At 40.7% G+C, this 26,462-nt stretch overlaps 1 protein-coding gene across 1 annotated transcript in view; it reads left to right on the forward strand.

Annotated features, from left to right (window-relative positions):
* The first annotated feature begins 11,251 nt into the window (after nt 1-11,251).
* The window catches only part of CPED1 (cadherin like and PC-esterase domain containing 1), a 324,989-nt gene continuing 309,778 nt past the window's right edge, over nt 11,252-26,462 (forward strand). The window contains exon 1 of the mRNA XM_052638461.1: nt 11,252-11,579. Within this exon, the coding sequence (XP_052494421.1) occupies nt 11,331-11,579 (249 nt within the window). The 5' untranslated portion in view covers nt 11,252-11,330. The remainder of the gene's footprint in view (nt 11,580-26,462) is intronic.

A 26,462-nucleotide genomic window follows, 5' to 3' on the forward strand; every position in this document is an offset into this window, starting at 1 on the left:
CAAAAGGGTATGGATTAGATAGGGCATTTTCAAGGTCTCTTCCAGCTTCGAGATTCCACAGTTCTGAGCTGCTGCAGTCTAATTTTATAGCTGGACAGCCAGTGAAACTAAGTTAGGTTCATTTGTGGGTACTCATGATTTCATGATACTCAGTATTTTCATGGAGATTTTATAAACTCTAAAGAAATAATATATAATGTAGTATTCAATTAGCTTATTAGCATGTTGCCTGGGGATGCTCAGTGGTATTGTTTAATCTTATACATAATGACTTTTCTAAACTCACTGTTTTATAGGAATTGGTTCAAGGAAAAAGCCTTATGTACAGCCTTATTTTAAGAGAAAGTTCTTGTCAGAGTCAGGAACATCCCTGTTTCCAGCTGCTATAGCTAGTCCCTTTCAGTGTGTGAATTCCACTACTTAACCAAATCACTCAGAAAAACATTTTGACAAATTTTAAGCTCAAACGTTGAATATTTTGAAGCATGTATAAAGAAGTAAACCAAAATTTTGTGCAATTATTTAGTAATGAGTAGAACCTGTTAATATCTGAGATCTATATAATGGGCCAAACATGGAACTACCTCATCAAAAAAAAAAATGTGGCCAACTATTAATAATTCTTTGTGACATTTACATCAAGGGGTATATGAGCATTTTGGTATTATACACATTCAAAATCTTTGTTGTACAAAATTCATGTAACAGTTGGTGGCATAAGAAAAATCCGAATGTGGGTTCACAGTTTATAGGTGGTGAAAATTGAGGCCTTACTGCTGTGGAGTGTATATTAAAATGTTCATGGTGACACATTTGAAGCAATAAATGGCTTAATGAAATGCCTAAACGAAGCTGAGTGTTTGATAAACGTACAATCATTCTTTTTTAGGGCAGTCCATTTTTTTTACTCTTTGATCCTTCAAAGCAAATCCCACATCTTTTAGATTTTCAACCATCTTTGTTTTGTACAGTGTTAGTGCCCTTTGTCCTTAGACCTCAGCAGTAGTCTTCTTGACATAATGAATTATTTTAGACTTAGAAAAACAAATGTCTAATGTACCATAAGGGGTAAGATTCTCTTTAAATGTGTAGACATTGCAGTGTTTGCCTTCAACTTTCACATTAAAAAAAAAAAAATCTTTCAATAGAAGGGTTTTAAGAGAAAAAAGAATATCCTCAAAAATGTTAATTTTTATAATCAAACGTTAAGCATTTCAATGTCGAGATTACACAGATGAAGGTATTTGTGTGAGGGGTGTGTGTGAGTGTGTGTGTCTGTGGGTGGGTAGAAGAAGTGGGAAGGGTGGACATGTTAACAAATAATTGCTGTATTTTGGGAAGTGCTATCAATGGATGTACCCATTGTTCTAGGAACACCGAGAAATTTAACTTACGAGCTATTATTTAAATAAATGATGCCTAAAAACAGATGGTTTTCCAGGCAGGTGAAATGGTTTTAGTGTCATGGACATTCTGGGAATTTAAAAGTCATCTGAAGTGAGTAGATGTGGTATAGGGAAATGCGCTGTCAGAGGAGGAACCTAGAAAGCTGAGTGAAAGTCTATTCATGAGCCATGAATTCGTGAGAGTCTGTTCACTGCGCCATGCAGTTGTTAGTCAGTGGGAGTAGTGGCAGCATTTACATATTGTCAGTTGAATACTTTCTGATTATTTAAGTTTAAATCATGGCACTTTTGTTACTGAGATTATAAGCTAGAGATGACAAAATTAAGACTAAGTCTTGCAAATGGCTGTAAAATTCTAAATTTAAGGTGAATCTTTTCTCCCAATTTTTGAAGCTACAAATCAGAATTGTTCATCAAGATTTTTAGATTTCCCTATTTAGATGGTAAAATATAAATTATTAAAACAGATTGTAATTTCTGACCCAGGATCTTAATATTTCATGTTTTGATTTAGCTACAACAGAAAAAGTTCAAAGTGATTTAAAGATGAAATGACTTCAGAATTGTTTTATGTTTAATTGAAGTTTGGTAAAAGAGAGATAACCTCTTCTGGCCATTTCCATTTTAAAGTAGTCAGTCATGTATACCTTAGAAGTCAGTATTTTAACTTAATAAATAACTTTGGTAACACGTTATTAGAAGTCTAGACATATTAAAATGTTTATTTGAAAGAAACTTAATAATTAATAAATTTTTCAGAGCCTTTTACTTTTATCACTCCTGGCAAAGGAGACTGTAAAGAGAACATTACGAGACTTCAAGGTGGTCCACTGGTTAAGACTCTGGGCTCCCAATGTAGAGGGCCTGGGTTCCATCCCTGGTATGGGAAACTAAAAGCCATCATGCCACCCAGTGCGACCAAAAAAAACCCAAAATATATATATATAGTCATTTTTCTGTGGCTCATTATAAATTCAGAAGCCAATGTGAGAAGTGAGCTTGAGGAGTGTGGATAGTGTTTGTGTAGCATATTCTCATTCCTCACTTCTACTGGCCTGTTAATGACTGAGAGTAATTTTTCACAGGAAGGTGTATACTTGCTAGTCTTTAATGATGAACTATTTTAAAGCATTCGTAAGTTCAATATTGCTTGTAGAAAAAACCAGTAACCGTATTTTAATTATTTTTGCACCATTAAACCTACTCTAGTAGAGGGACCTTCCATGCTAATATGTTAAAATAAGGACAATTATAATTGGTACTAGATAACTTTAAAAAGCTATCTAGGTCAAATGGAATACAAGGGACCAGGCAGAAATATTTCTAAATAACCCTGAATGTAAATATGAGTCAGTTCATTAGAATGGTTTTGCTAATCTTGTAACTAGCCTAATAGAAGCTTTTAATGTGACCTCCCTAGTATGTTCCACTAGAATTTATCGATTTTTTTATTCCTTGATGAATTTGTATATTTATCTTTAATATGACAAATAATTGTTTTCTTGAATAGTTTGAGGCATTGATTATAAAGATACTTTATTCATGGGTTTCCAAGGGTACCAAAAGATTTTTTCACTTTTCCAATGGTTGTCATTTGTGTTTGAAAAAGAATCCCCTTATGTGTTGAAAACAAAACAAAAAATAAGCATATATATAAGAGAAAATATGATTTAAATATAGATGTAATCTTTAGACTTTGTGTGGTATACATGTAAGGAAAGAACCATACTCTGTCAAAGAACGTTTCCTTCTTATAGTCACTTAGATTGGCTAAATGAATGCCAGCCTTCATTGGAGTAAGAAGACCAAACCTCTCTCTCCCATCCCCCATTACATGCATCAGTGTTTCAGGGAACAAACTTAGTGCCAGCAAATTTTCAATACTTTTCATTTTCTGAAAATAAAAATGGATGATTGAATTGTGGTTACATTTTTTAAAAGAATGGTTATCTTGAAATAATTTATCATGGTTTCCAAGGAGTATTATGCTGTAAATCAGCAGAAAAGAGGAATGAAATTTCTAATTAATGTAATTTGATTGTATGATATAACAAATGAAATTTGTTCATGTTTTATGTATTAATTGATAAAAGCTTAGGAGTTCTGGCTGTATGCCAAGATGTAAGTTTATATCCAAAGGAGAGTAAAACATTGGAGAGATACAATTCATTGGTTTAAATATTTACCGTTCTACCTATGTAGAGGATGTGAATCTTAAAAGCAAACTTGGAAGGCTGAAAGGAAATGATGTGCCCAAATCGCATTTGTTTGGAGGAGCAGTATAATTACACATTCAAGAAATGGTTAAAATCCCAATGGAGCTAACTGTGTGATTGCCACAAGGCGCTCAGGGACTCGCTGTTCTAAATGAGGTGACAGACCATTTTTGGCAGCCACGTGGAAAAATTGTGCAACAAGCCCTTCCCTTGGTGAATTTTAGTTTCCCAACCTGAGCACTGTTGCCACTTTTTACCAGACAATTCTTTGTTGTGGTGTGCTGCACTGTGGGATGTTTAGCACATTCCTGGCATCTACACAGATGTCCGTAGCATCTCCCCTGGGTCCACAAGTTGTGGCCACCAGAGAAGTCTCCAGACAATGCCAAATGCCCCTTGGGGGACAAAATTACCCCCACTGGCTTACATGTTACCAAGATGTGAAATATTTCTTGTGGGAAAATGGTAATGATAAGGAAAAATATGTGAATTTATGATGTATAAACCTTATGAAATGGGAATTTTTAAATTACTGACAAAAAGATGCTGATAGAAGCTACAATAATAGGGAAGTGAGTTAAATAGTTTCAGTCAGCAGTTTCTACTGTAAAGAGCTATAAGCACACTAGTAGTTAGAAGACAGAACAGAATATGATTTAAAAAACTCATCTTGGGTACTGGTGCAAGCATATTCAAAATGCCTATGGTGACAGAAGTTTGTGAAAAATAGAGTGACGGGTCAATAACTACAGAGAGCTGGTGAGAGTACATCCCATTGAACATCCCATTTCAAAAGGGCACCCGCAAGTGTGGTCATATGGAATCTCCAGGAGATTTATATGCTCAGAAACACTGGTCTGGTGGACAATTTAAAATGATAAGCACTTACTCTGGAGGATGAAGTCTATCTGGACTTTTTTGTTCATCTAGGAATTTAGAGACTATAGAATGTGTCTGTTCAAACAAATGTGAATCAAGGAAAAGATAGTAGGAAAATGAAGATTTTCACTCTAGTATTTTATTTCCATGTGTAAATTGAACAAATGCTGTGCCTGAGGGAAGCCTCTTCTACCCGTTAATGCAATTCCCGGATATCTGCAAACCCTGAGCTCACCATTCAGCAGCCTAGAGTGGTTTTAACCTGTAGTGGTTTTATCCACTACAAAGGAAGAGAGAATTTTTTTTTTTTTTTAATGCACAAAAAGCCCCATAAAGTTTCAGTGGTCTTAAGATGAAATCCATAAATTTGTACGAAAAAGTGACTTCGTATAATGATTAGGAGAGAGGCAGTGGAACTGAGTTAAAAGGAAAAGGCCTGATGCTGGGAAAGACTGAGGGCAGGAGGAGAAGGGAGTGACAGGATAAGATGGTTGGATGGCATCATCAACTCAATGGATATGAGTTTGAGCAAATGCAGAGATAGTGAAGGACAGAGGATCCTGGAGTGCTGCAGTCCATGGGGTTGCAAAGAGTTGGACACTACTTAGCTACAGAACAAAAAAAAATTAAATGTTGACTGCACTAGAAATTGCAGGAAAATTGCAAGTCTGTTTTAGGATTTCTGTTCATACTCCTCCAGCATATCAAGAACCAGACCTCAGCCTAATTGCAGACTGAACTTTTGGTGTCTCATTATCATGAGCGGTAGATGTAAAGTTCTAAAGACAGGTGAAAGGACGCATGACCCTAAACCTGATATAAATTAGTGCTCTGTGTTTATGTGGCTCTGGGAGATAACACATGTGCAGGTGTCTCTGCACAGACCTTAAATCAGTGTAGCATTTTCCTCCACAAGGACAGTGAGGGCACTAAGGCAAGAATATGACATTGCACATAGACTTTTCTGTTCAATCTTGCATATATTTTGCACCTCTGAGAGTAACCCCATAAACTTGACCCATGTTATTGTCCCCATGGACTGTAGGCCACCAAGCTGCTCTATAGGGATTCTCCAGGCAAGAATGCTAGAGTGGGCTGCCATCCCCTCCTCCAGGGGATCTTCCTAACCCAGGGATTGAACCCAGGTCCCCCACATTGTAGGCGGGTTCTTAACTATCTGAGCCACCAGGAAAGCCTGTTATTGTCCTTATTCTTCCTAAAAAAAATTTTGCTTTGTGAGATTACAACTAAAGATAGTGGTAATATAACAGTATATTCAGATAATCATAAATAATGGTCTTCCTAGTCTGACAGTTACCATAGTATCTTCATTAATAAATCATTTGGGGAAGGACCTTTCTGGATTCCTGTCTACAGATGGCTAAATAAACCCTTTAACTTAGAAATTATAGCCATCCTTGATCAGACCCAAACTCTCCAGTTTTATCCTTAGTGCATGCATGCATGCTTTGTTGCTTCAGTCTTGTCTGACTCTTTGCAACCCTATGGGCTTTAGCCCACCAGGATCCTTTGTCCATGGGAGTCTCCAGACAAGAATCCTAGAGTGTGCTGCCATGCCCTCCTCCAGGGGATCTGCCCAACCCAGGGACTGAACCCACGTCTCTTATGTCTCCTGAATTGGCAGGCGGGTTCTTTACCACTAGCGCCACCTGGGAAGCCCTTTATCTTTAGTGGTCTCCCACTAAGACCTAAAACCTTCAGCAGTTGAAATATTTGTGACTTTTCAAGGTCAAGTTGAGAAACTGCCATTTTCCTGAAGCTTTCCTTATCACCTCTCGAAAGAGGTGAACTCCTGTAAAGCAATTGTCCTTCGATAAAAAATAATTAAAAAAAAAAAGAAGTGAACTCCTGATTATGATTCTTCATGGCACTTGACTTATCTCCACCTTAGTTGTGGCTGGGATTGTCATATGTGCACCAGCCTCTTCCTTTTCCTCATATTCCACCTCAGATTCAGTTAGATGGGTCCATATGAGGGGGCTCAGAGCAACAGAATGTGGGCCAAAGTATATATGCCAATTTGAAGCTTGGTCCCAAAAGACCTGTTACATAATTCTCCATGCCTTTATCATTTTTCATCTGCTGGTATGATTCAGAGGATCTCAGTGGGTATCCAAGATTCTAGAATAAGGAAAGTCACTGGGTGGAAGGACCTTTGGTACAAAGTCGCTCAGTCATGTCCGACTCTTTGCAACCCCGTGGACTGTAGCCTACCAGGCTCCTTCCTCCATGGGATTCTCCAGGCAAGAATACTGGAGTGGGTTGCCATTTCCTTCTCCAGGGGATCTTCCCAATCCAGGGATCGAACCAGGGTCTCCCGCATTGCAGGCAGACGCTTTAACCTCTGAGCCACCAGGGAAGCCCCTTAATAGAAACTGACACTGGAAAATGATATGAGTGCAAAATGAGCTTCTGTTTCATCAAGCCACTGAGATTTCATGGTTACTTTTACAGAAGTTACTCTATGCTGACCAATTTGCCATTGTGTTCATTATATTTTAGTCATTTATGGTATTTATCGTATGTTTTCTGTTTTCCACATCACCTGGAATGATGTTTTACATAGTAAAGATTAAATATGTAGTTCATGATTTAAAAGCATCCTGTTACATTTGGAGCTTATGGGGCAAGTTCCATAGTCAGTATTAGAAGAGAGGTGGTAGGAGCTAGGAAGAGGTCAGACAAATCCTCTAGGGCGGAGGTACTGGAAAGTGAGTACTCAGGTGTGTCTGACAGCACCCCCAGAACTTAACTCACAGCATCACCAGTAGTATGTATAGCTGGATTTTACATCATAGTAGTCAGGAGCCTTCTTGAACGAGAAAGCATTGAGGAAACCAAGAGAGCCCAGAGTCTGAAGATTTCCTCTTCTTATCAGGATACAACAGAGAGGAAATCCATGTCAAAAATATATCCCTATGAGCACAACCTTGGAGCCTTAGGTGACCTTTGAGCTTGGTCACTGAAGTCCGTATTTTATGACTAAGCTGATACTCAAAGAGAGAAATGACTTTGCCAAAGTTCCTGATCAGATGCTGGAACCTTCTCTATTAGAGATAGATTTATTTCTCTAGGTTACAAAATAAAACAATTTTTAAAGTAACTTTTTCAAACAACAGCTATTAAATTTAATCTCCCCCTTCACCTCCGTTTCATACCCAAACCAAAATGAAACATATGTTTGATAGAAGAGTATCTTTTGTTTTGGAAAATTTTAAAGAGGAAGATTGCTTGTCCAACCTTGAGTTTATAGAATTCTAAAAGACCTGTCACTCTATTGGCCCAGGTTAATGCTGCTTAAATACAGGCCCTTGAATACTGAAATGATTTAGGAGAAGAGGTACTTTATGAAATTGTATGCACAAAAACATTCAGTCTGAAACACTGCCAGAATCCACAGGTTCATATACGGCTTCTGTGTATTACCCTTCTACTGTTCCCACTGAACCAATTTACTGTCTTCACTGTTCCCTGTTCTGATGCTTCCAAACTCTAACACATGCTACTTCACCTTCCATCACATCTAGGGCATCGATACCTCCCACCTGTAGCCTCCACCTTCTACTCACTCCCATCCCACAGTTGCTGTCATTTTCCCAAACTAGCATTGACCACCCAACCCCACTTCACAGAATAAAGGAAAGAGGACTAACACCAAGTGCTCATGTTTGCTTTGGAGGCTTCTCCAAGAGGCCCATTATTTGATAATTATCTGTTCATGTATCTGCCACCAAAACAGATCCTGAGCTCAGCCCCAGGATCAAAGACCTAACAGCGTGCATTCTTCCAACACATGTGTACAGAACTCATACATTGTCATCTAGTCATTCCAACAACACTTCAAAGGAAGCACTAATATTATCTTCATTTCACAAAACACTTGTTTAAAACCAGTGATAAGAGGCAGTGCCATGATTCTATCCAGATTGGGGCTACCTCAAATGTTGTCAATGGACTCCCTAGTCTATGTGTATCGTTTTTTCCACCTCTTCTTCCTACCGTCCCACTCTTAACTATCCCTTTTCTCACGTTTGCAGATACTGTTTTATTTACTGTCTTCTCTCACTCCCTCAGACTCAGTGGTTAAAATGGAAAATTGGGTTTTTCAATCTGCCGGTATCATTTCTAAAACACTAATTTGCCATCTTCTTTTTGATTCCTGTTATTTGAAGTTTAGCTGTAAAATTAACTATGCTGTTGTCTTTCACTTCTCCCAGCTCAAAGACAATATGATTTTAGCATCTGGTTTGTGCTTTCTCTCATAGCCTGTGCTCAACAATTTAATGATGCCCCAAAACAACAGTGTTCTTGCCTGGAGAATTCCAGGGACAGAGGAGCCTGGTGGGCTGCCGTCTGTGGGGTCACACAGAGTCGGACATGACTGAAGTGACTTAGCAGCAGCAACAGCAAAATAACAGCAGCAAAATAACACTTCAGGTTCCTCATACTCAGTCTTCAGACTTTTGCCTTGATAGAAATACATGTCCGCTCCTTTTCATCTAGTGAAGAACTTGGTCTCACCTTGGATCACATTAACACAGGGACAATTCCAATTTAGAGATCTCATAACTCCTACTGTCTCTCAATTACACTGCATGTACCAAAACTATATCTTCCAACTCTGCTGTTTAGCTGTTTCCTCTTCATACTTCCTTGGCTTCTGAAAGTCGAATGCCACTTCATTTTCCTCTGTGCCTTCATTTGTCATGGGATTGAGGATTCTGAATCTATAAATCAAGCAATATTAAACATACTGGAGGGGATATATGCAAGGGTTCGAGGTAAATCTGGCTTTAGCGTGAATGCTTGTTCTTTGAAGCTTTAAGGTGTTCAAGTATTGGTCTCAACAAGCTAGACGAGAAGACGCCCTAATCTCTGAATCTATAATAGCGAGGCACCCGTAGGGGGCGCTCCGTCTCACAAAATATAAGTGACAGGAGCGTGCCTAAAGGGATGGGATCATTTAAGGGGTGTGGCCTCACAGGAGAACCTCAGCTCACAGGACCAAGTTTGGGTCAGAAACAGGTCACAAAAACCTATTTAGAGGAGCCATGGAAGAATGTCTTGCTATGAGCCTAAGCCAGTCCTGGGTATCCAGAGAGGTGAGCAGCAGGTACTAGACAGTTTGCTTTCTCCGTGGCATGTCCTCAGCTGACTCTGCACAAGTGGATGGAGTCTGCAGACTTGCCCTGCTAAGGGTTCCTGGTGGCACTCTGTAGAGCATTAGACTGAGTCGACTTCTAGACAAAGCCCGCTGTGTACCCCTTTCTGCTGAGCCCAAGTTACCAATGTCAGCTACAATCCAGTCCTTGGGGGAACCCAGTGTCAGGCAATTGAAGATTCAGTTTAGTCCAGGAGAGGAGTAATGATGTGATAGGAGTTGGGTTCAGAGCAGAAAAAAAGATCATAGATCATTTCCGGTGAAATCAGTGCATAAAACAGAATTTAATGTGCTGAGGTCCAGAAAGTCCCCGTGACCCTCTTATCCCCATAGCGGTGACTGCAGTTCCCTCAAGTGAAGATCCTCTCAACTCACGCACCGAGTCTGCTTTACACTTCCCCTCGACCTTTGTCATCAGTTGATGAAAGCCTACTTGTTTTTTCAGTGCTGGATTAGGGAAAAGAAATTACATAAGGGGATAGACATAAAATATATATTTAAAATTCTGCAGCTCTGGGTGATCAGCCACATTTCAGGGGGAAATGAGCAACGTTGCTTCCAGTCTGGGGAAGCCAGGCGTCTCAGATGCAGGACTCATAGAGCGCTCCGGCCGCCCCCCAACCCTCCCACCCCAGCCCGGGACCGGGGAGCCCGGGCCTTAGCCCCGCCTTCTCGCCGGCCGGGGGCTGGCTCCCCGCGGGCCGGGCTCCCCGCTCCTCCAGCTCCAGGATCCTAGCCTCGAGCGCGGCCAGCGCGCGCGTGCGGGTCTGTGTTGTCTGTGCGCGCGTGTGTCCGTGGGTGGGAGATGAATTGGAATCATACGACTGGGTGTTTCCTTCCGAGTGGTTTTAATCAGCCATCCATTAGGGGATCATGGAAACTTTTTTTTTCTGACTAAAAGGATGAAAACTGAGTAAGTACAGAGAACTTTGAACTTGAAACGGAATGAAGCAAATACAAGCCAAACCCTGCGGATGATAACCATGCCCCTTCAGACCGTGTATTTCCTTTTTCTGTCAAAAGCCTTGAAGGCTTAGAGGAAAGTGGCAATTTAAAACGGAATGAAGGGAAAGAAACAGTTAAGAACCACGAAAGACTGAAAACGGGACTGCTTTAAAACCGGAGGAAAAGTGAGGAACTGTTAAGGCGAGTTGGCCTGCTTCCAGCTGTGCAACAGGCACTTTGGTTTAAACCTATTGCGTTCTCCGGGGCTGTTTTTAGCCTCCAGATTTACTTTAGTTAGTGTTGCTTCTCTTTTCCTGTGAAGCTTTTACTGTGAGTTTAAGGATGTTGTGAAAAATAAGACATTACCAGAAGCAACAGTTCGGCAGCCTAGGGTACGCTCAGGTTCTTAGTTACAACTATTATTATTTTGATGTCTTTTTTTTTTTTTTTTTTTTTAAAGCCAGGCCGGCCACTTTTTACTGTCCTCCATGGAAGGGCTCTTACTAACCGCCTCAGGCTTTTGGGATCTATGATTCTTTGGCAGGACGCTTCGGAAAGTTTTTTAAGTGGAGATGGCGCTATCTTGATGTGATTTACAGTTGTGGAAAAAGAAGACAGTTTGGTCTTTTTCATGCTGACAAAAAATAGCTGCTATGACTTTTCCGGCAACGTGGACAGGGGCCAAGTGAAGCGAAACTGGTCATGATCTGTCGTCTAATGTTCCTCTGTCGTCGGCGATTTTGCTCCCGGCCCTTCTTGGTGGGCTTGGTGGTGGCAATCTGTCTCTTCTACCAGACTCTGACACTCTGGGGGACAAAGAAGCTTGCAGCTGCTGGCCCCGGGGCTGCCCCAAACACACCCACCAAAACCCAAGCAAGCAGATGCACCAAAGGATTCTTCCTGGACAAGCAGTGCTTCCTTCTCTCTGACAATGCACAGGAGATTGGAAAGGTAAGGCTGGACATAAGCTTAGCCCTGACATTTTCAGCAAAGATAGCAGTCTGCTTCTCTCTGTTCCTTCTGTAAGACTAAAATTAACTTCCATGAGGTCTGAAAAGGATCCAGAGTATACACAGCCCAGACAGTGACCTTATGACAGCGAAACACATGCTAGCTTCAGCTTCTTTTTTCACTTCCGGAGAGTCCTGGTCATTATTTTCTCTCTCAGAGTTTCACTTTGTTTCAGCTAAATGAAGTAGACCATTTGGAGAGGATGGGGGTGATGTGAATTCTTTCTTAAAATTGGGGTTCTAAGAGATTTGAAGATTTACAGTTTGGGAACATAAATCAAAGATTCATAAAACTTGGCAAACACTGACTGTCTCTTTTCTCAAGGTAGTCTGTATGAATGGCCGGACCATCCTAGACTCCAAGTTACTCCAAAATTACATTTTCTAATTGGTTATGTCTATTTTATTGCTGAGCACATTTCTGTAGCAATATATTTATTTCTGAAGCATTTAAAAATAGCGGAATAGGTTTCTTCAAAAGAATTGACACAGTGCATTTTATTGCTTATAAAATTAGGAAAATGCAGATTATTTTATATTTATGCTATCCTAATTAACTTTACTAATCTTACTTGTTAAGTGTTGAATAAAATACAAGGCACAAGGAAATACACAGAGTTTTTCTTTTACTATACCACTCTGTTTGTGCCTGTTAGTAAAATGAAAACAAACCAGCCTAAAACAGAAAAACAGGCACAAATATTCATGATAACAAAATCACTGATTTCTATGCTACAGCAGGTAGTGCAGTAAGATAATTTATGTAAGCGATAGCTTACATTTGTAGAACTAGGTAGATTCTATGATCATGGTTATTGTTTGGAGCAGAATTTCTTGTCAAATATCAACTGACTGCCCACCATCATTGCTAACGCCATACCATCTTGATTTAAAAACTTTCACACTAAAAAGAATTTTGAAAATTAAAAAGAGAAAATGTTGTTGACAAAAAATAAAAAGAAACCTTTCACGTATTTCATTTCAGACGTATAACTCTTTAAGATTGGTAATGTGGGTATGATGACACTCAAGGCAGTTTAGGCAAGTATCATGACGTGGTACATTCACCCAGTCCCTGTTGCAGTGCTGATTCTCTAAATAAAGGCAAATTCAAAGCTCTAATAACAGTTTGTGAAACCACAGCTGAAAGAACTAAATGAAATGTAAGATAATATCAGATTTGAACAAAGACAATTTGAAAACGTTTGAGTGACTTTATCAGCAGCGTCAAGAAATATCTTGACCAAGAAATATGACCAAAAAAGCAAATAATGAAACTAGGAACACATCTAGATGAAACTTCAATGGCAAGTGTGAATCAAATATTAAGTTCTCTAAAGTAATTGAGGAATTTGTTTTTTTTTTATTAATTTATATAATCATTAACATAACCCTTATTTGTGTTTTTAACACCTCAAATTCATGATGGGTATAAACTTTGACTTTGCAAGTCACTTTTTTGTTTGTTTCCAATGAGTGTAATTTCTTTAAAAATATTTGAGATGGTTTTGCTCTTTAAGTACTTAAATTTTTTTGCTAAGAATTTGGATGAAAAGTTTTTTACTCATTAATTTACAGCCTTTCTTACTCACTACTTGACTTTACAATGGACTCCTGCTGTTGCCTGTAACTTAGGCATATGTTAACTGTTATTTGTAGGCTGTCACAGAAAATTCCATTTTAGCTTTGGACCTTCTGCCACTTATAAACCATCTGAAACTTATTGGCTGCTGGTGTAAAACATTCACTCTAGAATGTTCTTCACTAAAAATGCCTAACACATGATGCTTTTCTTTCCACAGTCTTAAATATTTTAACGATAAGCAAGATTCTGAAATCACAGTTGCAGTTCAGAAGCTCAATAGATATGAAAACTGAATTTCCAAACATTCACTGTGTACCTCTATTTTCAGCTTTACTTGGGCCAACCATTGGTTTAGAGCCAGAAAGTGTCATGTGGAGGTTGGTTAAATATAAATGAGTTCTCCTTGCAATATATGTTCGAGAAAAGAATCACAAATCCCTTTCTGAAGATTAACTATTCTATCAGATAGCTAAAATGAAGAAAGAAATGTCTTTGGAGTCTGTACATAGATCCTTCTCAAAAACAGCTACTTAAGAAGCTCATTAAAAAGATGAAACGCTACCTAGATTTTCCCACAAGACCTAAAATATAGCTCTTTAGGCATTATTTAGAAGAAGCATTTTTTCTAGCTATAAATTTTGGGGTTTGTTGTTTTATTGTCAAACCAAAATATTCATGTTACTAGGGCTTTCCCTTACTTGACTCCATCCATCTTTAGGTGATTATTAAAGTTACCTAAAACATCTGGCTTTGACCTAAGGTTCACAGATTCCAGAAAGTATTTGGAGGCATAACATGTCTGCCAAACCCAAGCATTTTATGCAAAGAATTATATGTACATGTATGTGTGGTTGTCTTTGTGGGAGAAACAATGATCCTCTTCAGATATTCAGACCTAAAGAAATACTAGGAAATAAGAAATGCTTAAGAAGCAGTACATTTAAACTTTAAACTGCATTTAAACTGCCGCTTCCAAAAGTGTAAGTTGGGTCTGAGTTTATAAATCTGAAAAAGGAAAAAAAAAAATCTGAAAGAATCCACTTGAGAACATTTGTAAAAAGTGTTTCAATGAACGCTGTAGTGTCTGCAGGCATAAACAGTCTAAAACCAAAGTATACTCACAGAGTACTTCTCGAATCAGTTTTCATACTTTCATGAATAAGCAATAAGTATTTCCCAGTCGATTTGGTTGCAGTTGTTTCTCAGAGAGAAACTTCTGTGCTTTATCTGCCAAGTAATAGAAGGTTGTGTAGTAGCAACTATTTAAAGGTGAGTGACTGTGCTCTTTACACCTTTCTAACTGGGATCTGGTTCAATGTCTAAAACTGTTTTTGGTACAGATTGAGATCATGATATATAGAATATGCCAACTTTCCATAGTGAGGAAATGCTCTTCTGGCCAAATTTTAATTCTTTTTTCCATTTGAGCTTCCAAAGAGCCTTGCTAAGCAGATGTACTTGTGTCATTTCTTCTGGGTTTTCTCTCAACATTCATTGCTTGTGCTGTTTCTTAAAATTATTTCAATGTAATGCATAAACTGAAGACAGTTTCAGTTACCTTCACTGAAATAGGTCCCTCAATGGATTTCTTTATTTTCCTGGAATCTAATACTTCAATATCTCATAACATAGGGAGCACATTAAATTATAAACAGACACAATGGAAGAAAATCTCCTTGGTATCTGCTCCTTTAATGGAAACTTAGCTCTTTGGGGAATATATTTGTACTCACCATAGCCATGTGTTTCTGATTATCTCTTGTTGATTCTACACAAGGAGACTGACTTATTTCTCTGTTGCTTGACTCTTCGTTCTCCATTTCTTCTTTACTCTTTCTGTAGCGACTGTTCCTGCGACTACTGTCCTAGTGTCCAACCATAAACCAATGTAAATGAATGTTTTCACCGTAAACACTTTTTTTAATCTGCTTGTGTTCCTCATAATACACAATATATTTAACATATGAAAATTTCTAAAAACCTCTTGTATAACCCAGAAACAGAGCCCATGGCAAACACTTAGAAACTAACATTTTATCAGTTGGTACAATCCCAGGGACATGAGAGAAGGGGAAATAAAGGAAGAAGGAGAGCAAACACAAGTGGGTGAATTCTCGGGAGATTTCCAGAGAGGCCGTTTTAAACTATTACATCCCAGGACAGGCACCGGGGGCAAAGGGTAGGAAGGACAAGCAATTTATCTGTCTCTCTAGTTTTCTTTCTTCTGTGTTTCGTTTGTTAGAATTGGTCCCATGCTACTTCTAAGTAGTGTTGCCTTGACTCTCTGGGCGGCCATGAGTTGGGGGGGTGGTCAAGGCTTCAGCGAGTGCAGTGCCACCAGGGAAAAATTGGAGTGGTTCCCCTCCCTTTCACGGAGAATGTGATGGCACCCCACTCCAGTACTCTTGCCTGGAAAATCCCATGGACGGAGAAGCCTGGTAGGCTGCAGTCCATGGGGTCGTGAAGAGTCGGATATGACTGAGCGACTTCACTTTCACTTTTCACTTTCATGCATTGGAGAAGGAAATGGCAACCCACTCCAGTGTTCTTGCCTGCAGAATCCCAGGGACAGGGGAGCCTGGTGGGCTGCCGTCTATGGGGTCGCACAGAGTTGGACACGACTAAAGTGACTTAGCCACAGCAGCAGCCTCCCTTTCAATCTGTACTGTGCACAGGAGTTTCCAGGTCTGTGATGGCCACAGTGGTGAAGTGTCCCACAGCTTTATAGTCACAACAATGGCACGTGAAATGGCCACTGGAAGGGTACGTGAGGCAGGGTGATCTAGTGTCTGCTCCAATATTTGTGCTAATTTTGCCTTTTGAAATTACACAGAATATCTAAATATGTACCCACTCTTGGGAAATGACATCACTTTCTTTAAATGAGATGATTGTAACTATTTCACTAAGAACTCTCCTCTCCCACTGGGTTGGGGGGGAAACAAACCTTTCTTTAGCTTTTCTCCTTCTCATCCCTTTCATTCATTCATTCACTTATTCATTCATTTACTTTATTATTCATTTAGTAAATTTTGTTGGGCAGTTTATATGTGCCAGACACTGTGCCAGGTACTGGTGATACAGAATTATTGAGTTGATCAATAAGTTCATTTGGGTCTTCCCATAAGATGTAATGGAAAAACCCAAATGAACTTTTAGCCAACCCAATATAAGGCACTGTGAGACAGACAAGTAAAGAAATAGAATGTTAGGAAACCCATAACTTTAAGACAATATTTTGAAAGATGAGAGGGAACTATAAAGGGTAGAGAAAGAAAAGAGAAAACACTGCATGTGCAAAGAAGAAATTAGCCTCTGTGTGTGTGTGTGTGTGTGTGTGTGTGTGTAATGTGTTAAGGGAAGCAGAGCAAGAAGGCAAATTGATGAGGGAGAGAGTTCAGCAGGGTCTAGATGTCTAGATGTTGGAAATGAGGGTATGATACGGAATCTAGATTCTCTCCTGAAGGTAGCAGGGAACCCCCAAAGAATGAAAAGCAAAATGTGGCCTGATTAGATTTATGTGTAGAGAGACTACTCCAGAATGCACACTGCAGAATGGACTGGAGGGGACTGAACTGAAGGCAGGCAGACCAACTGGGACGCTGCCTCAGAGAGGAGAGTCACGCAATCGCAAGCCAAGGCATCCCAAAGGTCGCCAAGAAACCGCCAGATGCTTGGAAGAGGCCAGGAAGGATTCCTCTGCAGCCTTCAAGGGGGCGGGGTGCGGTGCTGCTAACACCTAGGTTTCTGATTTCTAGCCTCCAGAATTGTGAGACAGTACCGGCTGGATGGCATCACGGACTCAATGGACGTGAGTCTGAGTGAACTCCGGGAGATGGTGATGGACAGGGAGGCCTGGCGTGCTGCGATTCATGGGGTCACAAAGAGTCGGACACGACTGAGTGACTGAACTGAGTGACTGAACTGACCGTTCTTTTGCTTTAAGCCACTCAGTGTGTAGTACTTTGAAAAGGCAGTCCTGGGAAACTGGTCAAATGGGGGAGGCAGAATGGGTTCAGCCCATGAGCTCTCAAGTTGAATCAGTAGCACTCATTACCTTGCTCCCTTGGGAACATTTCTTGACCTCTTCAGTATTTTGTTTCCTACCCTGAAAATGTATATATTATCACCCATCTTACAAGGCTAACACGAGGCTTAAATGAGAGAAAACATGTGAAGTGCTTGAGGTATCTGGCAAGTAGGAAGTACTCAGTTAGTGTTAACTATCAGAATAATTATTATTGAATCTTCTTAAGGATTTACCCATCTCTGTAGTTTCTATAGACCCTGACATTTGGCCTTCCCAAAGTAGGTGAGCGAAGTTATTGCTGTAATGAACATGAGGACCTGGGTGAGGAGAGTCTGAGAGCAAAGCCTTGGCGAGTTTCTCTCGCTCTTCTCCAGCCTCTCAGCTATTGCCTTTTCACAGTAGAATGAGCCTTCAGAATCAAGAGGAAACCTAGGGAGGCTGATATGTCACTCAAGAGTCAGGCCTGCTTATCTCTAAGCAAGGTCTGCAGTTTGAGCTGAATTTTTTTTTTTTTTTAAGTTTACAAGGCTAGCATTAACCACATGTTAGAGCTAAGGATGTAGAGAGATGAGTTGGGTGTAGAGTAGGGGGAAGCAGTTAAGATTTTGACCCTGAATAAATATATATTTGTTTACTGTCTGTCTCCCTCCATAGAATATAAGTTTCTTAAGAGCAAGGGCTTTATTTGACTGGTTTATTGCTACATCCTGGGTGCCAAAACAGTATCTGACATGTAATGTGCACTGAATAAATATGTAGTCAATGAATGAATAAATAAATGAATCATGAGTTGGAGGGTCAGAGACAGTCCTCATTAAAGCAGAGGCTAGGAAATGAGAGGAAGTCCTCCTCTTTCTTTTTTCCGTTGCTGAACTCTCAGGTCCTCCACTCCGTCTTTTTTCTGTACCAGTATCTCTTGAAGTCCTTTCTGTACCATTTCTTGCACGTTCGCCTGGTGTAATGATCTTGCTATTTTGCTAATTGAATTTGCTTCATCAGTTATCACCCGTCTCTCTTGCTCTTTTCAGCTCCTTTGTCTCTTTGGGATTCTTCTCCTGTAAATAAACATCCTCGAGTATCTCAGTCGGTCAGTCAGTCAGTCAGTTCAGTCACTCAGTCATGTCTGACTCTTCGTGATCCCATGGCCTGCAGCATGCCAGGCTTTTCTGTCCATTATCAACTCCCAGAGCTTGCTCAAACTCATGTCCATCACGTTGGTGATGCCATATCCAACCATCTCATCCTCTGTTGTCCCCTTCTCCTCCTGCCTTCGATCTTTCCCAGCATCAGGGTCTTTCCAATGAGTCAGTTCTTTGCATCACATCGCCAAAGGATTGGACTTTCAGCTTCAGCATCAGTCCTTCCAATAAATAGTCAGGACTGATTTCCTTTAGAATTGACGGGTTTGATCTCCTTGCAGTCCAAGGGACCCTCAAGAGTCTTCTCCAATGCCACGGTTCAAAAGCATCAAAAGTATCTATCATAAGTTAAAAAAAGAAATGTTAGCAACCTGTATGTTTGCTAATACCCAACCCTCTTCACTTCTCTGTCACCATCATTTCACCTCTTTGTCTCAAGCAATTTCCATTTTTTAACAGATTGATTTTTTCCAAAATTGAGCTTTTTCTTTTACATGTTTTTATATTTTAAATAGATTTGGATGTAAATATTTTAAAATCGCACTGATGGCATCTAAATAGAGAGGCCGATGTATTAGAGGCTCTCAGGAGATGTTGTCAGCATACTAACAGGTATGTGATTTTCCTAGAATTGGTTGGGCTAGTGAAGAGCATTTAATGTTTGTGGATTTCTCTGAGATAGTTGATTAGAGCTATGTCAAATTTTTACAATGAATTTTTAAAAATTGTTCATACTGAGAGGATTTTATGCAATTGTGAATTTTGCTTATGTTAGACAAACTTTGGAGAAGGAAATGGCAACCCACTCCAGTGTTCTTGCCTGGAGAATCCCAGGGACGGGGGAGCCTGGTGGGCTGCCGTCTATGGGGTCGCGCAGAGTCAGACACAACTGAAGTGACTTAGCAGTAGCAGTAGCAGACAAACTTTATTGAAGTCTTGATGAAGCTTATATTTAAGCATGTTTGTTAAATTTCATTTGAATCAATGAATTAATCAGGTTATAGGTGTCATTCTCTCTTGTTTTTTCACAATGGCAGCAATAGCCTCTGCCTCTTTCTCCCTGTAAGCAATTCTGTTCCTTGTTCCAATGGAATTGGAAAACCACATAAGCTTAAACCCTCTGAAATGGAAACCTCTGAGATACACTGACATTATAAAAAGTGCTTCATATGATCAACTTTGAGTCTGTGGCCTTTGGGGTGAAAGGAATGTTTTGGTTTTATTTTTCCCTTTGGTTTCCTTTGGATATTTTTTCTAGGGAGCCATTCTCACCAAAAGGATGAGCTCATGTTCTAAAATAGAAATTATGTTCTGTAACAGAAACTATACCAAAGTTGGCAATCTGCAAGGTAAAAGTCCTCTGTCAACTTTTGTACTTTAGAGAGATGGGTTCAACAAGCAAAACAAAACATCCTGGTTATCTGACACAGGGTTAAAAAAGGAACATAATGATATAAGATGTATTGAGATTTTGTTATAGATAAGGATATTAATGAAAAAAATTGTTAAACTTTCAATTAAATTCACTAACAGAGGCTATGGGTACTTAAGAGATGAACCAACGTAATAATTAAAAAAGCACGTAGACTTGAGGGTACAAAATGGGCCCTATCAGTGTGCTCTGAAATAAAACTACATTTGATTTTGCTAATCCTTACTTGAGGACTCTGAATAGGAATCCCCACCAGTCTGTTTATACTGCCACCCAGTCAGAAGAACTCTCTAAGGGGGAGACTCAGAGACTCAATATTTCTGGGGAGAACAGGCCTGACTATCCTCAGCAAGGCTTCTAACCCCATACCTGTTTAGTATTTGAATAAGCAGTCTATTAGAGCATCAGGATGTTGTGGAACAAACATGGGCTTTTCTCCACATTGGTTCAAATTCCAGCTGTGTCATTTACTAGCTATCACACACAGACACATTTTACCTAGATTTTAAACTCTCAATTTTGTCATTGGGAAAATGAGGCTAACTAAACCTTACTGATGAAAACTGAATACATGTTTGAAAACAGCAAGCATGGTGGCTAATCAGAGTTGGCATTCGTAGAAGCTGTGTTTAAGCTCTGACCTCAAAAATAAGCACTTTAAGTTTATTTGTTTCATATATATAGTACATATTTTTGATCCTCACCCTGTGTTCTTTCTCCATTATATCTGCTTGCTGCTAAGTCGCTTCAGTCGTGTCCGACTCTGTGCGACCCCATAGACGGCAGCCCACCAGGCTCCGCCGTCCCTGGGATTCTCCAGGCAAGAATGCTGGAGTGGGTTGCCATGTCCTTATATCTGCTTAGGCAAATGTTTAAAGCAGCATGTTGTATGCTAACTGTCTGTCCCTCTTCTCTTCTGACACTCTCAGCGCAGTCAAATGCAGACCCATTCCACTGGTTTTCCAGGGTTCTGCACAATACTGCCTTCTTCTCCCACTCAAGAAAGTGTTTGCTTGCAAACAGTGGGAATGCAGCTCATGTCCCCTGGTTTACAAAGTGTAAATTATTTATACATTTTGACATTTTAATTCTTCTTATAACCAATTTCCTAGAACATACTTCACACCTGATCTTGACACTGTTATCTGCTGTCCAAGTGTATTATGACTATGACTAAGACAAGGGTCTGGGGAAGAGCAGCACTTCAGGCTGGGAGAGTCAGGCAGGGGAAAAGGCCTGATGACAATCTAGGGGAAGAAAGGAGAATTTATTTGAATGGTAATGTTGCTCCAGGATCCTGGTGTTTCTTGTTTGTTTTGACATAAGAAAAAGTAGATGGTTCTGGGCTGGTAGTGCAGATTTCTGGAAACCTCCTGAACAACTGTTAAAGGTCTGTGTATCTGAGGCAAATCATGCTTTCCCCCCCACCCTGCCTCCCCTCACCGTCTCCAGGTGAAAGAGGATACACGGAGATGGGAACCCAATGTGAGTGTCGCTAACTTATGACTCTGCGACCCCATGGACTGTAGCCCGCCAGGTGCCTCTGTCCATGGGATTTCCCAGGCAAGAATACTCAAGTGGGTTGCCATTTCTTCCTACAGGGAATCTTCCTGACCCAGGGTTTGAAGCAGGGTCTCCTGCATTGGCAAGCAGATTCTTTACCACTGAGCCACCAGGGAAGCCCAGGGACCCAGTACCTACGCTGAAAAGTTAAGTGACCTTGGATAACTGACTTTTGGGGGTTTCATTTTCCTGGACTGTGGCTTCCAGATGGAAATGCCTGTTACACAGATGTTACCTGATCAAATTAGGCAGAATGCTTTGGAAAACACTGAGATTATCAAAGGCAAGGGAATAAACATCATATTTGTTAAATGATAAACTGAAGCATAGGGCTTCTGCAGTGGCTCAGCGGTAAAGAATCTGCCTGCAGTGCAGGAGATGGAGACTCGGGTTCGATCCCTGGGTCAGGAAGATCCCCTGGGGGCAGGCATGGCAACCCACTTCAGTATTCTTGCCTGGAGAATCCCATGGACAGAGGAGCCTAGCAGGCTACATAGCCCACGGTGTCACAAAGAGTCAGACACGACTGAAGTGATTAACAGGCATGCATGCACACTGAAGCGTAGTGAAAATTTTAGAGTCTGAGCAAAACTTAATTCCAACTGGGCAGTGCCAAACCGGAAGTGGTTAGGAGCGCTTGGAGGGAAAAGGTGCAGGAGAAACTACTACGGAGAGTGAAAAACTACTACGGAGAAAATGTAGAAGCAGAGCAAGGACGCTGTTGATTGGCTGTAGCTTAAAACCTTCTTTGCTGCTTGTGACTGGTCGTCCTTAAGTGTCAGTTTCAAAACCTCCACTTTGATCTGCTCATATAGACCGCCAAGGCATTAGAGTCACCTCTGTCTCATGGTCTCATTGTTCAATTAATTTCAGTTCAGTCGCTCAGTCGTGTCTGACTCTTTGCTACCCCATGAATCGCAGAACGCCAGGCCTCGCTGTCCATCACCAACTCCCGGAGTTCACTCAGACTCACGTCCATCGAGTCAGTGATGCCATCCAGCCATCTCATCCTCTGTCGTCCAATTAATTTAACACATCCCAAAGTATAACCTCATGGAAATATTTTCATTGCATTTGGCGCGTCTTGAGGGAAAAGAATGCACGTATATGCAACATAACCGTGAATATCAGGAATAGTCCTTTTTTCATTAGAAAGTTATAAGTATTGTGTGCTCTACAAATGTCAGGTTATACAGTTATGTTTCAGAATGCCACTAGAAGTCTAGAATTGCTCTGTCATAATTGGTGGCTAAGACAATAAAGAATCTGCCTGCAGTGCAGGAGACCTGGGTTGGATACATGGATTGGAAGATCCCCTGGAGGAAGTGATGCCAACCCACTCCAGTATTCTTGCCTGGAGAATCCCCAGGGATAGAGGAGCCTGGTGGGCTACAGTCCATGGGGTCGCAAAGAGTTGGATTGAGCAACTAAGCACAATTGAGTTTCACTGTTTCTTTAACAAGCAATAGGAAGTATACTGGTATTCCAATAGTCTCAGCCCTAAGTCTGGTTCTTCCCTGGTGGAAAATCTAGCATGAATTTAGCCAAACTGCACAGATGCGTCAGGCAAAATGGAACAGGAAATTAACTTTTCTGTAGCACTGCAGGACTTGCCTGACCTTTGCAAAGTATCAGACAGAAAGTTGACTTTCATATTAAGCAGTAAACCTTCCCTGCTGGCCACACCCAGAGGGCAGAGGAGATTTCAAATGGGCTTTTTCCCTCACTCTTCCCTTCATTATTAACTATTTTTTTCTGAGTAAATAATGACAATTAATAACATATCTGATACTTCCTACACATATGCTAAACCTCTTTCTCATGTATTTTAATGCTGCATAAGCTATTTTAAGAGCAGATAGAGCAGATAGATTTGAAACAGTTAATTTTCTTTTTCAAGGAAGCGTAGATACAGAGGCTTTGGAGGTCAGCTGATTTCTTTTAAAGAAACAGTGGTTAACATAATACTATGTCTGCTTTAAACACACTTGTTTGCTGTAGAGCAAAGACAACGAATTTGTCTATATATCCTGTTGGATATATATATATTCTGTCGGAAATATAAACCTCAAGAAGCTAGAATTGTCTCCTGTGTTTACTATAAAACAACACTTTAAAAGGAAGCCCTTTTCTGTGACATAAATGGGAGGATGTCTTATCATCCAGTGATGTGCACATGATCTTAAGCACAATTCTTAGCAAAACCCCGAACAAAGGAACCAAGTGCTTATAATAAAGCAGCCATTCCCCGTGAAGTCCAGCATTTACACAAAACCTTCTAATAAATTACAGGCAGTTGGATCAGGGCAGGGATTGGGATTTCTTTAGAAGGAATGATGCTAAAGCTGAAACTCCAGTACTTTGGCCACTTCATGCGAAGAGTTGACTCATTAGAAAAGACTGATGCTGGGAGGGATTGGGGGCAGGAGGAGAAGGGGACGACAGAGGATGAGATGGCTGGATGGCATCACTGACTCGATGGATGTGAGTCTGAGTGAACTCCGGGAGTTGGTGATGGACAGGGAGGCCTGGCGTGTGAGCAACTGAACTGAACTGAACTGAAATGGCACATAACACGTGGAATGAATGGATGAATGGGAACTTGTACAATTGATACTATGTCCAGTATAGGACTTCCTGTGGTGGCCAGCAGTGCTTAAATTCTTCTTTTGTACTTTGAATTGGATTCTTAAACACTGATCTCCCCTGGGTTCATCCAGGTTCTTCTCCACTTATAAGATGTCCTTCCCTCTTGCTTTCCTGAGAAAACCAAAGCAATCTGTCCTGTTTAAAGAGATGCTTTCTTCTTCAGGCCTGACCTAGGAGACCATCTGCTGGACCCTTTAAGAATAAACTGGACTTCTAGCAAGGGAGGTTACTTTTTTAGCTAGTCACGGGGGGCGGCGGTGGGGGGAAGGCCAGAAGCTCTTCTATAGCACAAATTCATCCCTCATGGAAAGGATTATAGAGTTTAGGGTGTTGAAAATTTGATAGCAATATTAGATGATGTCTTATTCCTTCCTCTGGAGATAGTGCTTATGTTGTGGTATTACTGGATATTGTCATTTCTTGCCAGTTTTTGATTTTTAAAGCAAAAAAGTTGGCCATGAACTACTTAAACATTCTAAAATGAGTGTGTAATTTGGAGAGTCCTAAGATTTTGAGAGGAATATGTGAAGCTTTGTTTCAAGGCAGTGGTGTGATAGTTCAGGATTTGGCAGTGTGGGGAGGAACAAGGCAGACTGGAAGGAAGCTTCTAGAAGGGAAGCATGGGGAGGAGGGTTCTCAAGGCTCAGTCAAGCTGGGAAAGGTGCTGCTCAAGATAGTTCCTGAGGTTGTATACTGGTACTGGCCAGTGAGCTGAAGGGACAAGATGGAGTGAATTGCCACAATGGTGCTCAGAGTGAGCACAAAAACAGAATGTATGCCAAAACATAAATGTGTACTTAAGGAGACTTGGCTTCCCCTGTGGCTCAGATAGTAAAGAATCTGCTTGCAGTGCCGGAGACCCAAGTTCGATCCCTGGGTCGGGAAGATCTCTTGGAGAAGGAAATGGCTCTCCACTCCAGTATTTTTGCCTGGAAAATTCTGTGGACAGAGGAGCCTGGTGGGCTATAGTCCACGGGGTCACAAAGAGTTGGACATGACTGAGCGACCAACATTTTCACTTTAAGGAGACTTGGTCTCCACATTTGGTATAAGGTGGGATATTTGCTTTATGCAGACTTTTGTGTTTGGATATTTAACACCTGTTCCCCCATTCCTTTTAATATTTTGGCCCCTGCGTGGGTAGAGTGAGGCAAGTTCCTCTGGGTTTGTGAGATGTGTGCCTGTATACTGTAGCCGTTCATTCCCCCAAGAACTGGAGCCCGCCTTTGCTGCCCTGGAGCTGCAGGGTCACCTACATGGAATGCATTGGCTTTCCATCCTTAAGTATCTGTGCCATTCATGGGGACCCTGGATTTCTGGGGAGAATCCAAATAAACTGTTGGTACTCGAATGTGAGTGCTGAGGAGAAAAGAAAGGAGTCAGGAATGCTGTCTGCATGGATTAACAACAGTAAACTCTTGAAGTGGCCTGAAGACCCTCTCCTAGGGGCCTGAATGTGGCAACTGGATGGGCACTGGATAGACGTCTTAATCCCCATTTAAGTGCCTGAATTCTATGCTTGCATCCAACAGATGCTTTATTTAGGCTGGATTCTCAGTCCAGGGGAGGGTGTGTGTGCTATGGTGTTGGAAGAGATTCTTAGCTGGCCACCACAAGTTTTTTCATGACGGCCTCATGCAGAGGCCTGGACTCTGTGTGTGTGCAGTGGTGCACTGCAGACTGGACTGACTGCCGGGCTGAGAGGAGGGTCAGTGTCATTAACTGGGCAGGGTGGGCAGTGGGAGAATGTGCAGCAAGGCTGATAGTAGGGAGGCTACAGAGAGCAGAGTTGAAATGGAGAATGCAAGTGAGCGGTTCAGGAAGTTAATAGGTGAGTCCTAGGGAAGGTTCTAAGACCAAGCTATGGTTACATTTTCTAAGCCCCAAAGAGGAAATGTAATATGATAAGGGGCTTTTTATATCCTGGTTGTGAATTTATTTATGGAACACTGTAATAAGGTATAAAATTAAATCATATTTAGTTGTGCAATGAAAATAGTCTTTTATCCAATACCCAAATCTAAAAAGTGTGTCCACCGTATATATAGTATCAGTGTCCATGTGTTATTTTCATAATATGTTTGCTCTGACACTGGTTTTTGTCAGAGAAGAATAGTAGAAATGCTGATCCATTGATTATTTTAAAATACTTTAATGCCCCTCATATAAAACACAACCCTTTCATATTCTGTACTTGTGATAGAACCCCTATGAAATTATATGATTTAAACTTTTAAGGTTTTAATTTTGTTAAATTAATTAAACAGGCCCTTAGATTGAGGCAGCTCTGAGGTTATGTGGCCTCTGTAGGCAAACCAAAATCTAAGCTTCTGAATGGCTCAGGATGCCAAAGACAACCAGCCACAAACAGCCAACTAGGCTTTAGGCTGGCTCAGTGATAAAAGAATCTGCCTGCCTTGCAGGAG

This window comes from Budorcas taxicolor, chromosome 4 (assembly GCF_023091745.1).
Source record: "Budorcas taxicolor isolate Tak-1 chromosome 4, Takin1.1, whole genome shotgun sequence".
Lineage (NCBI taxonomy): Eukaryota > Metazoa > Chordata > Mammalia > Artiodactyla > Bovidae > Budorcas > Budorcas taxicolor.